This window comes from Stegastes partitus, unplaced genomic scaffold (genome assembly GCF_000690725.1).
Source record: "Stegastes partitus isolate 25-593 unplaced genomic scaffold, Stegastes_partitus-1.0.2 Scaffold633, whole genome shotgun sequence".
NCBI lineage: Eukaryota > Metazoa > Chordata > Actinopteri > Pomacentridae > Stegastes > Stegastes partitus.
This window is the reverse complement of record NW_007578364.1, coordinates 22,191-38,165: the sequence shown is the minus strand read 5'-3', so window position 1 is coordinate 38,165 and position 15,975 is coordinate 22,191. Positions and strand designations below refer to the sequence as shown.

The 15,975-nt window shown below is 41.1% G+C and overlaps 2 protein-coding genes across 2 annotated transcripts in view; both read right to left on the bottom strand.

The window, feature by feature from the left end:
- The window catches only part of sergef (secretion regulating guanine nucleotide exchange factor), a 9,006-nt gene extending 1,361 nt beyond the window's left edge, over window positions 1-7,645 (bottom strand). The window contains exons 1-10 of the mRNA XM_008289691.1: window positions 7,583-7,645; window positions 7,163-7,301; window positions 6,614-6,766; window positions 5,017-5,111; window positions 4,792-4,852; window positions 4,589-4,702; window positions 4,420-4,482; window positions 3,889-4,047; window positions 3,622-3,788; window positions 2,285-2,321 (exon numbers count right to left, since the gene is read on the bottom strand). Coding sequence (XP_008287913.1) covers window positions 2,285-2,321; window positions 3,622-3,788; window positions 3,889-4,047; window positions 4,420-4,482; window positions 4,589-4,702; window positions 4,792-4,852; window positions 5,017-5,111; window positions 6,614-6,766; window positions 7,163-7,301; window positions 7,583-7,624 — 1,030 coding nt within the window. The 5' untranslated portion in view covers window positions 7,625-7,645. The remainder of the gene's footprint in view (window positions 1-2,284; window positions 2,322-3,621; window positions 3,789-3,888; window positions 4,048-4,419; window positions 4,483-4,588; window positions 4,703-4,791; window positions 4,853-5,016; window positions 5,112-6,613; window positions 6,767-7,162; window positions 7,302-7,582) is intronic.
- Window positions 7,646-10,128: 2,483 nt separating this feature from the next.
- tph1a (tryptophan hydroxylase 1 (tryptophan 5-monooxygenase) a) lies at window positions 10,129-14,649 on the bottom strand. The gene is made up of 11 exons (XM_008289690.1): window positions 14,560-14,649; window positions 12,526-12,660; window positions 12,187-12,370; window positions 11,999-12,099; window positions 11,844-11,911; window positions 11,560-11,756; window positions 11,331-11,466; window positions 11,107-11,233; window positions 10,884-10,979; window positions 10,437-10,570; window positions 10,129-10,303 (listed from the first exon to the last, which is right to left on the bottom strand). Exons 1-11 carry the CDS (start codon window positions 14,647-14,649, stop codon window positions 10,129-10,131), a joined length of 1,443 nt encoding a protein of 480 aa, XP_008287912.1.
- Between the last annotated feature and the right edge of the window lie 1,326 nt (window positions 14,650-15,975).

Below are 15,975 nucleotides of genomic sequence, written 5' to 3'. Positions count from 1 at the left end.
GCTTGTCTGTTCCCAACACTGACGACACTTAACCAGTAATATAGCCTCCCTGCTCTTCACAGCTGGTGAGCTTGTTGGTGGGTGTGGTCAGGTCTGCATCACCGAGGAGACACGTGCCATGGCAACACAGTTACCTAATAGGCTCCATTGCCATGGCAACAGAAGCGAGCTTGCTTTCTCAAGGGTAACACATCTTCAAGCTTTCCCCATCCTGCAGTTGTGTGCCTTTCATGCCGTCTTTTTCATTTATTTCATCGAGGGCTTTCTTTGTCTTTCTGTGTTTTCAGCTCGCCTCTGAAATTCAGTGGCATCAAGGATTTGGATTCACAAATAGACACATATGCTTTCAGCGCTTAACAGACCAAGATATCATGCCAGCAGCTTATGTCAATGTGACATTCTGCCAAGTACAGCTTATGCATTACAAACACATGTAGACCCGTCTTTAAGATGCTGCATGTATTTAGAAATGGACAGCATTTGTGTCCATCTTTGATAAGGGGTATTCAGCATTAGTGAACTTAAGGTGTTGAAATGTTTTTTGGGGAGAAAGCCTTATTTTGTTGCCGGGCTTAATTCATGGACTCACTGACTGGAGTACAGCACATCAGTGTTTCCATAGCAACAAAGTGCCTGCACAATATTGTGCACAACAAAAGGATAAAAATCAAGTAACTCAAACCAAAAGCCATTTCCTTGTAAACAAATCCTGCCATTTGTTTTCACATTCGCCACTTCAAAATTTCACACCTAATTAACAATACCACAGTGACACATTCTGCGGGGGCTGCCTTTTTTATTTATTTTTTTTAGCGTGACTTACATCATTCTGCAGGTACAAGTTAAACCATGATCTAATCGAAGGTGCTTGTGCTTCTACAGTCCCACTAAGTTGAAAATGTTCACATAAACAAAAATCTTTCCACAGATTGGATGAGCTGTGCCCACACAGTCTTTGGCCTATCTCCCACCTCTGACCACCGATGATGAATTTCATACACAAGGAGCACTTCCTCAGGTGCAAATGGGTAAAGGCTGAGCAGGCAACAGATATCATAAGCAGCATGCAATGCTCTCCGTTCCTTTCCGCCTGACCTACTTCAGCACCAGAAATAGCAGCACTCAGGTCTCTGCTTCCAATCCTGTTTTGCTATTTCATTGCTCCTGCCACCACGCTCGAGACAGAAGAAGAAAAAGAGGAGAGCATGGCAGAGGAGGTTCTGGAGGTTCAGATGAGCTCTCCCTCTACTGGCTCTGCTTTCTCGCCTCATAACTGAACTTTTTGGAAGTGCAGAGCAGTGCTTTGTGGGAACTTTTACTGCAGTGGTCGTTATAATTTCCTAATTACGATGGCATGTCCATGATCTTTATCCTGAAACTTGGTCACAACGTTAAAAGTGGATGGCTTTGGATGCTTGTAGAAACACCAGCAACGCTCAATGTTTCCCTTCTAATGGAACCCTGTGCTTGTATTTCAGTGTTCATCTGTGGTATTTATATTCACGCTGATGTAAAGTGGGTCAGTGTTCAAAATTTAATGTGAAAGATTTTACTTCCAAAATGTTTTCCGTTGCTAGTTAGTGACAATGAAAAAGTAGGAGACTTTTGGTGAGCATGGAATTAATAAAAGCACATTTAGTTTCTTTGTAATTCTGAAGAGGACAACACTCGTATATGCCTGTCTTGGTTTCGTACTCTTTCAGGGATTGTGTGTGACTGCAGTGTCTATCTTGACTTCTTTTGTGGATAAAGGGAAATTGCTCTCCAAACATCTGACTGGAAAAACATGCCTGTAAATGTGTGTGTGGTTAATTTGGCTCCTTTACAGGCCTGTTCGGGTAATTGCTCCTGCCAATGATACCCATCTATCCACGCTGTAATTACATCCTGATGCAAAGGCCACAGAGCAATGAGCCGACCTCAGAAATCCTCTGCAGCATTACCAGAATTAATTTTTTTACACTGATGTTTAACTGTAATGTATTAGACAGTTCCCTTACTAATTCTTTAATACAGAGATGAGCATGGCTTGAACTAGTTTAGCATCACCTATGTGTATTCTCTATTTCTTTATGTAGTCAGAGTCAGAATAATGTCAGACCCAGAAATGGCGTCTCTTGTTTCAGTCACGAGCTGACTTTTTGCATAATTCTTCATAAAAAATCTCTTTCTTAATGTGCCTTTCTGGTGCAATTATGTATTATTTATATTTTGTAACAAAAAAAAAAAAAAATCAGTAGAAAAGAGAAGAAAGCGTGAGGATATTTTGATAGAGTACACTTACCCACGATGGCGAGGTTATGTTCAGATCCACATGTAATCTGTAGAAATAAAGATGTGAACCATGTTTAAAATACAGCAGACACGTTTAAGACTGTAACACTCAAGAATTGTTATGCAACATGGATGCTGAGAAAGTTTGTAACAAAACCTCCAAAATTGAATAAAATTACATGTGTCACGATAACGTCACCTACATTTTATTTAAAAGTGCAAATATTGATATTGTTATGGAACATTTCATCTATGAATACATCATCAACGCTCACAATGCAAAGCTTGAAAATGCAGCAGAGAAGCCACATCAGTTAAAACCCACTGCTGAGCTTGCGGGAGGAGCTAATGCAACTGTTTCAGGATGGTTGTACTCACTTGCCTTTGCTGATCAAAACCTTTTCCATTAAATGGCTTTTATTTTTTCCCCCCCCTTAGTATCTGTGACAGGAATTCAGGGGACACATTTAAAAGTCAATTAAAACTGGACATACTGGAAACAAAGCTCTCAAGATGCTTCTTTAGATTGCTACAACTGCCTTGCACATACAAGATATCTTTCATAAAACAGCAGGAATTGCTTTGATGAAGCAATTCCTGCTGTGGCAAGCGGTGAATAGAAACAGATTTCTGAACCACTGACGAGCTGTAATTTGTTCCTCCAGTAACGTTCACATGTCATAAAAAATGTGACAGTTTAGTATATATTTGCTCCGTGGGTGTAAATATTCACTGTTTGACGGACTAACACGGTAGGAGGGGGCTGAGAAGATTAATGGTCCACTCAGCTAATTCATCTTGCTTTTTGCTTCACACACACACATACAAGGTGACCACACTGTGACATACTCCAGTGCTGCTGCAGTGATCTGTGCGCAGTGGAACAATGATCCAGGACTTGCCCTTGCCCGTCCCTGACATCCACTTTATTGGCAATGATGTCCAACCATACAGTTGCCATTTAGACTACCGGATAAGTGCTGCCGTTCCACGACGCTCAGCCATAATTGTCCTTATGGGAAAGCAGACCTCTGCCTTCACCAAATATAAGTGGTCCTCTTCCTACTGGACAACAATGGCAGTGTGTTTTCCACCAGATATGAGGATGCAAATCATTAAGAACCAATCTACAGGGGCAATGTGTTTCACCCTTTTCATCTGTGGTTGTCTGCTGCCTCCTGCTGGACTGCCACTGACATTTTCAAACTCATTTCAAGGCTGACATCCACAATAATAAGAACACATAGAGTAAATCTTAAATACTAGCAGCAGTAAATCCAAGCAACGCCTAACTGCTATTGACTGCAACATTCCCTAGGTTATTTCACCTGTAGAAGTGCCAAATACCTGTGTTGCTCCATGGAGGGCTGTAACCTCTGCAGGGAGGCAGACCTCCTGGCTGCCACCTTCTGTTACAGGGCCAGCTGACTGCTGCTCCGGGTCCCGGCTGGCGGATGCTCGTCGGCCAAGCTGCCCATAATCTCCTCTGCCCCATGTGAACACTCTGCCACTCTCTGAAATAGGTAATGACCTCATTTAGAAAAGGCAACTGTCGAAAACCCTGTTAAACTGGTAAGCATCACAGACATATTAGGTGCTATTGTATTTTGTTACCTGTTTGAGCAACAGTGTGTGTCCAGCCGCTCCATACGTTTAAAATTTTCTCTCCGTTCAACAGAGATCGCCTCAGAAGAGTAGGAGAAGACAGGAAGCGCTCTGTTGTGGTGAGCTGGCCATGCTTGTTGCTTCCCCAAAGAAACAAATCACCATCTCCTGCACACATGACAGGAGCAACATTACTCTTCATCCAGCAGAGGCAGCAGTAGCAGAAAGGCAGAACAGTAATTGAGAAGCACTGGTCAACTAATTACAGGACAGAAGGATGGTCAGGCTTGATGTATGAACATGAAGGACATGACAACTCCCTACTACAGCCTTCGAGCGTAAATGTTGCCTATGGAAGAGCAGTGCAAATACATATCCTGTTTTCATTACAACTTCTGCCACGTTTGTTTCCTGCTCTTTCCCACGTGCAATCCAGTGACTTCTTATACGTATAAGTCATCAACAAAAATTAAGTTTTACGCAAGCAGGAAGCTTCAATTGTTGTCTATTTTTGTCAGCACCCTGGATAGTTTGTCACACCTGTAAGGCACACACAGTGTGCTGAACCTGCCGCTACCAGGTGTGCTGTCCTCTGATCCAGACCTGCAACATGGACACAAACATCTGTCACCAGTGGCACAATAAATAACCTACAGCCTAAAAGACTTTGTTTTCTGTATTCATTTCTGCTCAGTACAGTTGATCTTACCTGGTACTAAAGATGGCACCTTAGAGCTGAGGTGTGGTGGGACAGGGTGTGGACTGAGTGCTCTTTTAGCGTGACTGAAAAGACCGGTTCCCCACTGATATACACAGCCTGAGTCTAAATGCCAGACAGAAAATTAGGATTTATGACTTAACAGCCAAACAAAGAAAAAAACATAATGACAACAGTTTATGGTGCTGCCGTACCAGCAACAGCAAGTGCGTGTCTAAGTCCTGCTGCTACACTCACTATTGGCTTCTTCAGATTCTGAAAACAAACAACACAATGACATGTGAATTATCAAAGCTGACCAAACTTCCCAGTAGGTGAAATGTGGTTTGTAGATGATAAGGTGTATTTAACAAAAATTTACAAAAATATCAAGATTGTGACTAACTTGCTGGTAATCTGCACCCTCATCATGTGCTCACCTCAATAACTAGTAGATCTGCAGAGTGTGTGACATTCTGTGCAACACCCAGTTGTCCAAACGCATTGGAGCCACATGCCAGAAGTTGACCACAATCTGTCAGTGAGACATGAAAGGAAAAGAAATATCTCTGTAAGTAACACACACAAATTTTAGAAGAGTGGGAGGTAGTTAATGTTGTCTCTGTCATTTACATTTTTAACATTTCTGTGTTACGATTTACTCAAGTTCCACAAGCAAAGCCTGCAGACTGACTGCAGATGTAGAAAAACAGGACATAAACAATTCACCCTCCAGCTTTTTCTGGTTTTCAGACAGCTGCACTCAGTTGGAATGTGAGTGTGGTTGGAAAGATTCCCCTTTTTTTTATCACATTCACATGTCAATGTCGCCAGACAATGCAATGCAGTCACATGATTGCAGAGTTGGTTGTGTTCAAACACATACTGTTTGGCAATTTGATTTCATATATTGACTAAATGTACGTTTTATCATGTTGTATGGCATTACTGGAATCCTTTTTTTTTTTTTTTTTGAAAAGCCTTAAGCACTGATATAAACCAGTCACATGGATGGTATTTATAGGTCATGAAGTAGCAATGACAGTTACCCCTGTCTGTAAGGACTGTTTCTGTTTTCTATTTGTTGATGTCTACAGTAATCAGTTACAGTAATTTATTCCCCTGGTCACACTCTGACTGTGTAATACAAATGTCTTTTATATTTCTAGAGATATGAAGAGTTCCTTTGCAAAAACAGATAACTCAACTTTGTAGATTTTCAGAAAACTTATTTTTTGTTGTTTGCTTGAGATAACATTAATCAAACTGAAGTTGAGTGGATTTGATTCAGTAGAAATGACTATTATTAATCATTGATATTGTCTCAGGTAGACGATGGAAAAGTGGGTTTTCTGAAGGTCTGTGAAGATGGAGTTATCTGTTTTTGCAAATGAACTCTTAATATATATACGTTGGTATAATTTGCTTGTTCTTACATAACTTCAAGAATGTCCTGTCTAAATAAAAGCTGCTGTGACATGCAGAGTATTTCTTGAAGGATAAATAAAATACAATCTAATCCGTGGAGAAACATCTCATGAAAATACTTCAGCTGTCACATTATTTAAAGCTAGAGCGCAACCAATATTGGATTGTTCAGGCTGGCACCAATTTTAGGGAGTAAAAAATTCTGATATCGATACATCTGCTGAAATAGTTATATGTATAAGTTAGAGTTATATTAATAAGGGAAAATTATGAGGCTGTGTTTATTAACTTTCCAACAATGTATATCAAAAACTGGTTAGCAATTTAACACGAAGACAAAGCTTAACTGTGCACCAACACCTGCTCAGCTGTGATGTTTACTCTGCTACATGTGCTGCAGACAGTGCTCAGGGTTTTGAATAATTTAAGTCTGAGTGACTCTGCTGGACAAACAATGTGATAACACCATTTTAAAACGATCTCTGGCACTTTTTTTCCCCCTCTATGTTATATTTTGTAAAAACTGATTATATTATGAAAACCAATATATTGGTCCAGTCCTATTTAAAATGTAAATCAAAATGAGTCCTGGTGTGAAATGGTGCTCACCAGTGAGAAGAAGAGTAAAATCCCAACCACAGGCCGTCTGTGTGATTCTGTGATTCAAGACGGGGCAGAGTTGAAGAGTTGACACGTCTGCACTGTTTCCAAGTCCCAGCTGGCCTCTGTGGTTCTGGCCGCACACAAACACCTCCCCACTGTCTACAACACAAAACACAGCAGAACCATTTGAAAGTGACGAGCTGGTTACAAAGGGTGTAACTTACACAGTTACTTGGAGCATTGATAAAAAAAATAGAAACACTTGGACACTGACTTCAAACAGCACATTAACTGAAACAGACAAAGGACTGTGTCATTGTTTTCCAGTGGGTTCAATCAGGATTAAAACAAGCATAGAGAGCAGTGTCTGTCCTCTACTATGTGCTGCTCAGGTTATGTTGAGTTTGATATAAAACACATTGTCACAATTTACTTGTTTGGCCACAAGGAGGCGCCACCGGACCTCCGGAAGAACAGTTTACATTACTGAAGTTTTCAAAACTAACAGGTGGGCTTGTATTAAACAGTTCAGCCTGGGAACAGCCGGTAACGTACCGGTGATAACCACGGAGTGTCCGCCGCCGCCGCACACGGTCCGGACCGCCCTGCTCTGTAGAGCGGCGGTGTCAGCGAGCCGGGGCGCAGGCTGATCCTCCACATGTCCCTGTCCCAGCTGGCCGTAACTGTTGGCCCCCTGACAGAAACGACACGAATCACTGACTGAACCCCCACAGAGGAACAACCATCCCAGCTCAGGTAACCGTCAAACCAAACACTAGCATTTCTTTGTTTTCGCTGCACTTGTTCTGGGAGCTACTCAGTTGTTTAGCTAGTTAAGCTAACGCTAGCAAACGTGCTATATTGACGTTTCTCAAAGCCGCGTCGCCAAGCCGGTGGTGAGTGTTTGGTTTTATTAAAGTACCCGACCAGACAGACATAAATTGGAAACTTTAACGATAAATGAAACAAATTTACCCAAGAGTGTAAACAAAACTCCAGGCGTGAGTGTGTTTCCATGGAGCACCTAGCAAAAGAGTGTGGTTTGCTTTACGACACTGTCGCAAAGCTGCCGTGTGTGCGAGCTGACCTGTCAGTCGTTCAAATAGTTTAGAATATATTTATTATCAGCTCTTGTTGAAACACAGAAACACGTCGTTAATACTCAGGAGCGTTTTTAGGGCCTCTAAACGTTTAAGGCTTAGTCCAGGGCACAGGTCTTTAGATTTTAACCTCCTAATTGCACAATTTTCAAGTTATTTCAGTGTAAAATTAACAAAGTGTGAGTTACTGTGTGCTAAGAAAGTAATGCTTCACATTAATATCATAATGAATGTGGGATAGATAGACCATTGGTTGTCTAATTGCTAAAGTGCTTAAATGATTTACAGATATAATCCTATGTGGAGTTGGAAATACTTGTTTTCATAAATGTTGTGCATTGTGACAAACATGTTTTCGAACCACTGCGCTGGACTAGGGTTTCTGCGTTTAGCTGAGAGTGTAAACCTTTTAGGTTATAATTGCCCATTGCAATTTTTAATAATAATTTTATTTTGTAGTAATTTGGGGGACCCGCTCTTTTGATTGTCCAGGAGAAGAGTTGCAGGTGCTAGTTGGGGGGAAGAAGTCATCCATAAAGTCTAATAACACAATACCCTAAAACTGTAACTACAGAAACAAGAGCAAATCTGAAGCCTCCAGGTGATGGGAAAAAAATATAGTGTTGCACTGTGTAATGTTTTATATCTAGAGATTGAGTCTATACAGCATGTAATACGATTTGAATGCTTTCTTTAAAAGTCGTTTTTTTTTTTTTTTTAGATGTCAGTATAATTAAAAACATCTCCTGTCAAAGCTTCCCTTCACATAAAGTTGTTTTTGTGTTTTGTTTTGTTTTTCCTTGTCATATCTGCTTGACTTTTTTTTACTTCTGGTTTCCTTTTTGTAGTTTATTTAAGCGTATATTGCATTTGTCTACCACTTCCCCCATCAGTGGTAATAAATGCATCACATTTATTATCAGGGTTTTTATTTGTGTGTATATATCAGCTAACATTTATCTTTGGCCCTTAAATTTGTCTTTACTCCATGGTTAGGGGATTTAGCTGTTGTTTAAGCAAAAACAAAACCAACAAAAACAAGAAACAAGAAAAAAAAACATTATTTACGACAAATCATAAAACATTCAGGGCTACAGCCTTGGATGCCTACGCCTAATGACACTACTGCAGTCACTCATACGTTTTAATAACACAGCAAACTACAGCTTTACATTAAATGTAAACTGTCAGTTGGCTGTAGAATTAATTAAAGTCAGATATTTTAACATAATGATAGTTAACTAATTTAATGTTTACACCCTGTACCCATGACTGCACCCAAGGATTTTCTGACCTGCCAGCCATGCATTCAAATGAAACTGAGGGATTTGCACAAAAACCAGTTGCTAATTCTGTGTCCATACATTTTCTTCAAGAGTCACTCAGCGACGCCATTAATTCAGTCATGATTTTCTGGTTTCCATCTTGGGGAATCATTTGTTCCTGTCCTTCTGTTTCAAGAACAGCACTTGACTGAGATGACAAAAGCATCAACCTGTATAACTAACTACTCACAATGTTCCCTGTCATCATTCTGCCTTTCTGTTACCATCAGCAGGACCATTATTCAGGATTCAGTATCCATACCCAAATCACTGCTGTGAGGACAACAAAAAGGAGTAAGAACAACAAAAAAAAAAAACATTTGACATGCTGTGAAGACACAATGGACATTTTTATTTTATTTTTTCAGTTTGATACATAGCCTACTTCTAATGTCTATATTTCTTTACAGTAGAAAAATAATGTTTTGATTTCTGGAGTACTACAATTATATTCACTTCAAGAGGAGGTATTCAAAATCATCACTGTAAAATAAATTGCGTACGTGGGCCAAATCTGTCATAATCCATCATGAAAGCGTTCTTGTGACACTCGTTTGTCACAGTTTTCGCTTTCATAACTTCCTTCAACAGCACACAAAAAGGAACATGATACAGACACCAAAAGAATACAAACAAGGAACATATTATACATATCACTCAAGTGTGGAAGATTAAATGTGAAGAAGAATGAAATGACTTACAAAAAAAATTCACATGATCATATACAACAGCAGAGTTAACAATAAGGGAAGGACATCACACACATTTGTAACAGCTGGGGGGTGTTTTAAAAGAGTACTGAAGTACCAGGAAAGCACATTAATTTGTTTGCGATACATCATGCAGTTGAGAAGTACAATGGAAGCAAAATAGTGCCTCGGATTAAGCAGCTCTTTGGGTTTGTGAAATTTACGGAAACTTGTGGCTAAACATACCTGTAAATATAAGCCATATGCAATGAAGACAACAGAGCATTTTGCCAAAAAGCAGTGCACATTCATTGTACTGACAAAGGGCAACACACAAGCGATATCCCTACAGCAGAGCCGGGGATGACACGGCAAGCGCTGATGGACTGTCGGTGAATAACTTCAGATCAGACGCCCAGCTGCTTGTTCAGCCGGCTGAGGGCGTCACCGACGATGTCGAGCTCGTGCCGAAGCTCCTCCACCACGCTGTTGATGCTCGGAGTGTCTTTTAGCACATCCACACTCTGGGTGTAGGGGTTGTATCGAACTGTGAAGGGACGCTTGATGGTCTTGGCAAACTCCCTGAAATAAACACAACATCATCATTAAATAGTGTGTAGTAGATATTTGATTTTATATAAAACATTTAAGTTTATTGATCATTTGAACTCATGCTAGGTATATCTTTACATTATGTCTTAAATGACAAACACACCTCATCTTGACTTTGGCCTCCTCAAAGCTGTCTGACACAAAGTAGACATCCTGAAATGTTGTGATGATGCATTCTTGCTTGGATGTAACCTTTGGGTCAAAAGGCATTATCCTTGCATTACCAGAGAGTGCATGCTGCAAGAGAGAAACAGGACAGGTGGTGAAAACATTGTACTCACACGTTTTGATTATTTAATTAAATAGAAATTCATATTTTAATGTTCTAAAAGAGGAATCATGTAATTTTTTTTCCCCTAAAAGTGTCACCACCAATGACTAAATTGAAACTGAGAAAAGACAGTTTTGTCTGCGTATTTAAAACATTTTGAAGTTTCTTTCTTTTTTTTTTTTTTCCAGTGTAGTGTTTTTGGTAATATATTTCCAAGTGCATCATTCGAAGGTGTCAGAAGTCAGACTGTGGGATAAGTTTTTGTTAAAATGTCTTTACCTTCAGCTCACTGATAGATGACAGCAGTCCGGCTCCGTAAGCTCGCAGGTGCCCTTCTTGTTTGCATAGGCCAAACTCCACCGTGAAGAAATAGCACTGCAACACAGGAGCAGGTCAAACACAAACTTTTATTTATTTGCTTCTCAGATGTTGTGTTGTTTATTTTAAAATCAGATATTTTGGTTAATTTTTGATTCGATTTGCTTGTAACAGCGACACTCACTGTGGCCAGTTTCTGAACCGAGTCATCCGAGGCTCCGAGCGAAGCAAGACCGATCTCCTGAGAAAACTGGGCGAAGCTGGGCTCTGCTAGCAGCGGGACGTGGCCCAGCAGCTCATGGCATGTGTCCCTTCATCATGAAAGATAGACAGAATATTAGGACCAATAGCTGTGTGTGAACATTAACGCAATATATTCTAATGTAGTAGTGTTTTGATGTTACTCACGGCTCTGGGGTGTATAAGGGGTCGGAGCTGTGCCGCACATACTGGGTACAGTGGAAAACACGGAAGGCTAAACCAGCAAGGAAATCACGCGGCGACAAGTAACCTGCCACAGGCCTGATGGTAAATCCAGTACGCTCTGAAAAGATGTTTGAAACACATGTAAGTGACTGATTCTGTAAAAGTGAAGAAAAGGGCTTTAAGATGTTTTACTTAGGAGATGAAAACCCACCTCTCAAGAAGCGCGAGACGTCTTCCAGCTGAGGGATGTTGTCCTCCCGACATTCACAGTATTTGGACAGCAGCGGCAGGTTCTTCAAGTATTCCCGGCAGGCGTGGGTGGGGTACAGCTTGTTGAGCTCCCTGTACACAACACCCCAAGTCTTCACCTCCTCCTCTGTGAACTCAATACGAGGAACAGGATCCCCACTGCAACGAAGCAGAAACATTCATTAACTATCAAGTTAAACATTTACCAGATTTTCAAAATAACTATTTAAGTTTGCAGAAACTTACTGTTTGTAGGCCATGGCGAGATCAGCAAAGTACTTTCGCCTTTTCCGGTAGACATTGTCCTTGAAGCCCTGATGAAGACAAACAGACATATTAGGATGCTTCGCATTAAAACAATTTGCAATTTTTTAAATTCTACCAATAGGCTGGCACTGTACCGGATGGTCAGCATCCAACTCAGAGCCGTACATCAGAACACGGTTAGCACACTTGTCCAAGTCGGATATTTTCTTTGGGAACCAGGGTACGTTGTACATTTCTGAGAAGAGAAGAAAACGGTTACTTTCACGTATTTTGGTTTAATATGATATTTGTGTCTGAGGCTTTTCGTGCGCCGCTTCCTCACCTTCCTCTTGTAGACACGAGTTATCTGGAGGCTCCATGTCGACCACGTTCACATGCTTCCGAAGCAGCTGGATGATTTCATTCAGTTGCTCGTGGTTGCTGTCGCAGTCCACGAAGATTTCAAACTCAGAGTTGCGTCTTTTGGATTTTCTGGATTCTATGTGTACAAGGTTGACATGGTTTTCCTGCAAGAAACAATGACAAGAATCCATACAGTTATCTGCATTTACTTTATCTGCGTGATAACTGAATATGTTTAGGAAATGTACTGGTTGACACAAATAGATGAGATATTTATAACATGCATAATCAGAGATAAGTTTAATTTCTCTGAACATACTTGGAAGAGTTTGAGTGCCTTCACAAGTCCTCCCACTTCATTCTTGAGGGAAAAGATGATTGTTGCTCTCCCTTTCTCTGATGTATTCTTCTTTTCAGTGTTTTCTTCAATTTTTGTGAAGGTTGACTTGTTTATCTGAAAGTAGCAGTAATCAAAGATACTTAGATTTAAAAGCAAAGTATCACGAATTCACCAACCAACAGAGGAGGTGTAGCTCATACCCAACCTCAGTCAAACGCAGCTAATACATTTCTCCTTTGCGTGAACCCTAGTTCAGGACAGGGAATGACGTGAACGCACAACTTCTAATCACTTATGAATCACATCTTGCATCACTGGCAGCTGGCAGTGAGGGTGGGAGTCACAGTGAGGGGAGACCGTGGCGGAATACAAGTATTTCAGTTCCCTCAAAAAAAAAAAAAGAAACACAAAAATTGTTTCTTTACATGAATACAGATAAAATCAGTAACAGTGGATACACGCAGGAACGGGGGCTGAGATTAGCGAGCTGCAGAAGCCCTGTTGTTCCACTTCAGCACCTCGGACAGCGCTCTCACGTTGACGCGTGCCTGTGCGCGCTGCACACGCCAGGGGAAAATTCAAGTAATCCTGCATCGGGTTTTAGAAGCAGGAGCTTTTAGTAGCATGCAAGCTGCAAAACTAATCTGTTTAGACTGACTGCAACGCTTTTCTCGTTCGCTTTCATTCATTTAGACTTTACGCACAAAACCCATTTGGCTACAATTGGCACCGGAGACACGATATCTGGTTTAAACGCACTTAACGCGCGTAACAGGTGGAGTAAAGCGATAGGACACAAAGCAGAGAAATTCAGTTATTTTTCCTTCCTACCATATTTCGCCCTTCGAGCATTGTGTAGACAGCGCGGCAGACCAGTTTTCGGTGAACCCTTGTCGGTAGTATCCCTGAAAGCATTAGTGCATGGAGACTGGATCAGGACGCTGCCCGGGGTCAACGCTTTGCGTCTCGGTTTAACGAAGATGAACTTGTCTCTGTCTCAAAGAATCGCCTTACAGCAATCTCATTTAGAGAGCGGGGAAGCCTATTATTAGCTCCCTGCATGTCGAAACCTGAGCAGACATTAGGCAGCGTTTAATCACCGCAGCGCCTCCACAAGTACTTTATCCATCAGCGTCTTAGTGCCAACTTTGTAAATAAAACACAATCAGATTTTTACTTTCCTTTTCTTAAATGCACAAATTGATATTAATCTTCAGCTTTAACGGTGTTATTTAAGCGCTGAATTTCTCGAGTTTATTCAAGTTTGTTCGTTTGTTCTTTTGCTTTAATTCCCAACAGAAATAAATGAGTCATTGTTTGTGCAGCCTTGTAGAGAAAATAATGCGTAAAAAGTAAAAAGCGACTGTGCCAAGTGAACATTTGCACATGATTTCTCCTGATTTTCACTGTTGAACATGTAGCAGCCTTGAAATTAAAATGCCCTGCGTGTTGTTTTATAAAATGTAAAAACATATTTAAATCCCTGTAGCCGCTTCAATCCATTTATCTGCATTTCTAAAGTGTTTTTTTTTATCCTTTGGAGAACCTGTCTGCGTCTTTTTTCTCCCCGTGCGCTCTAATGGAGACATCACAGACCCTGCAGGCTCATCGGTTTATCTTTTATCTCTTCTGCATGTACAGGCTGCGCAATAATGAGTCTTTTATTAACATGAATTTCACAGGTATACCCGTTTAACCCTCTTAACTCTTTGACGCAAATTACACTATAACCAAACCGCTTAAATTAATCTGCGCTGACGACAAAGTGAAGGCTTATTGAGATGATCTGGACGGATCTCCACACCGCTGTCCCAAAAAAATGTGCTCTTAAAATGTCACATACGAGAAAAAAACAAAAAAAAACAAAAAACTCTTTTACCCGCTTGGTTTCCAGCCACACAAATGATCACACATAACACTCCAAAAGCAGCAGTGCCCCCATTGGATGTGCGTAAAAGTAATAAAAACGTCATTTTCTTTCTCCTTTTGGTCCCTTTTAAAAAAAAATCTTACCTCATTGTTCAGCAGCTTTTCTTCAAAGCCAATGTTCATGGAATCAAAAGATCTTCCTCTACGTGGTCCCTCGATTTTATTTGAGTACATGTTAAAGTGCAGCAGTTAAATAGCCTTTTTTTTTTATTTACTTCTTACAGCTGGCTTATCTAAATAACGTCCTCTTTGTAAAGTGGGTTGTCTACCCCGAGATGCTGCGCGCTTTGCTATTTAACCACTAGGCAGACAGAGGAGGGGGCAATAATCTCACCCAGGGCAGCAAATGGAAAAAGAGCAGCACCGCCCACGTCATGAGGGAAAAGCGTGTCTTTTACTGCACCTAAAGGCCTCAATGAGATCAATCAGATCTTACCCAGAGAATCAAATAAACTGCTTTTAATAGACAGTCGAGTGTGTTTGAGAGAATCTCAAAGATGCAGCAGCTGCATGAAAATATATATAAAAGAGGGAATATTGCTGTATTTTCTTATGTCAGGTCAGACTGAAGCATTAACCAGTTTACCCCACATATGGAAACTGCTATTATATTAAATTTGAGCACATTCATGACCTTCATAATTCACTGCAGACTCACACCTCCTCCTGTCACTACAAGTAGTTAATTCTTCTCGTTTGTTGACACCTTGAGACGAAGGAGAGGTCAAGGCTTAAGAGGATTCAAGAGTAGCCCACCCGCCTTCATTCTATCCAAACATGCCCCCCCTCCCTTTCAAAATCCATTCCTCTGCACCGTAAGCACCTCTGCGCACATAACACGCATAATCTGCATGTTTTCCTTTCTTTAACACCGTGCACCTTTTAATAAGATCAAGGCAATCAGTGGAAAAGGCTTCAGAGGCCTCTGCAGACAGAATCAACAGGAGGGCGCACCAGACCTCATTACTTTAAACAGATAACACCTCCACTGTCCCCTAAGCTTTAGTCACCTTACAGATAGGACAGGTGAGATGTCTGACTGTCTGTCTGTCTGTCTATCTGCCATACTTTCAGCTCCCAATGCAGCGCTACATGTGGCTGATGCACATGCTGTTTGTCTCAGGTGGTCCTGGCCGGCGTCACCCGTGACAGATGCTTTACACAACCCAGGAAGGCAGTGAAGTGAACTTCCCCCTTCTCAGGGAACTGAACCCAGATCTGCTTTCAGATGTTGTGTTAGACAGTAGCATTGTCCAGCCAGAGTGGCAGAGCACCTTGAAAACAGATCAGCTTAAAGGAGCAATTCACCGCTCATTACGTGGGTGTCCAGTCTGTTCTGGTGTTCATCAAAAACACATCTGGCCTTTTCCATCCAAAAGAGGAATCAGAGTTCTGCTGCACAGGGGAGCGTGTTCAGCAGCGATCACATGCAGCAGTATGCCACGGTTGTAAAGTTTGCAGCGCTTGTGTTTGATCAGAAAAGCACGAGTGAACATGTTT

Coding starts and splice junctions, on each gene's coding strand:
- tph1a (XM_008289690.1), bottom strand. CDS start 14,649: ATGTACTCAAATAAAATCGAGGGACCACGTAGAGGAAGATCTTTTGAT. Junction 12,100..12,186: donor CTCGTGTCTACAAGAGGAAG/GTGAGGAAGCGG, acceptor TTCTCTTCTCAG/AAATGTACAACGTACCCTGG. Junction 11,757..11,843: donor CTCGCCATGGCCTACAAACA/GTAAGTTTCTGC, acceptor GCTTCGTTGCAG/TGGGGATCCTGTTCCTCGTA.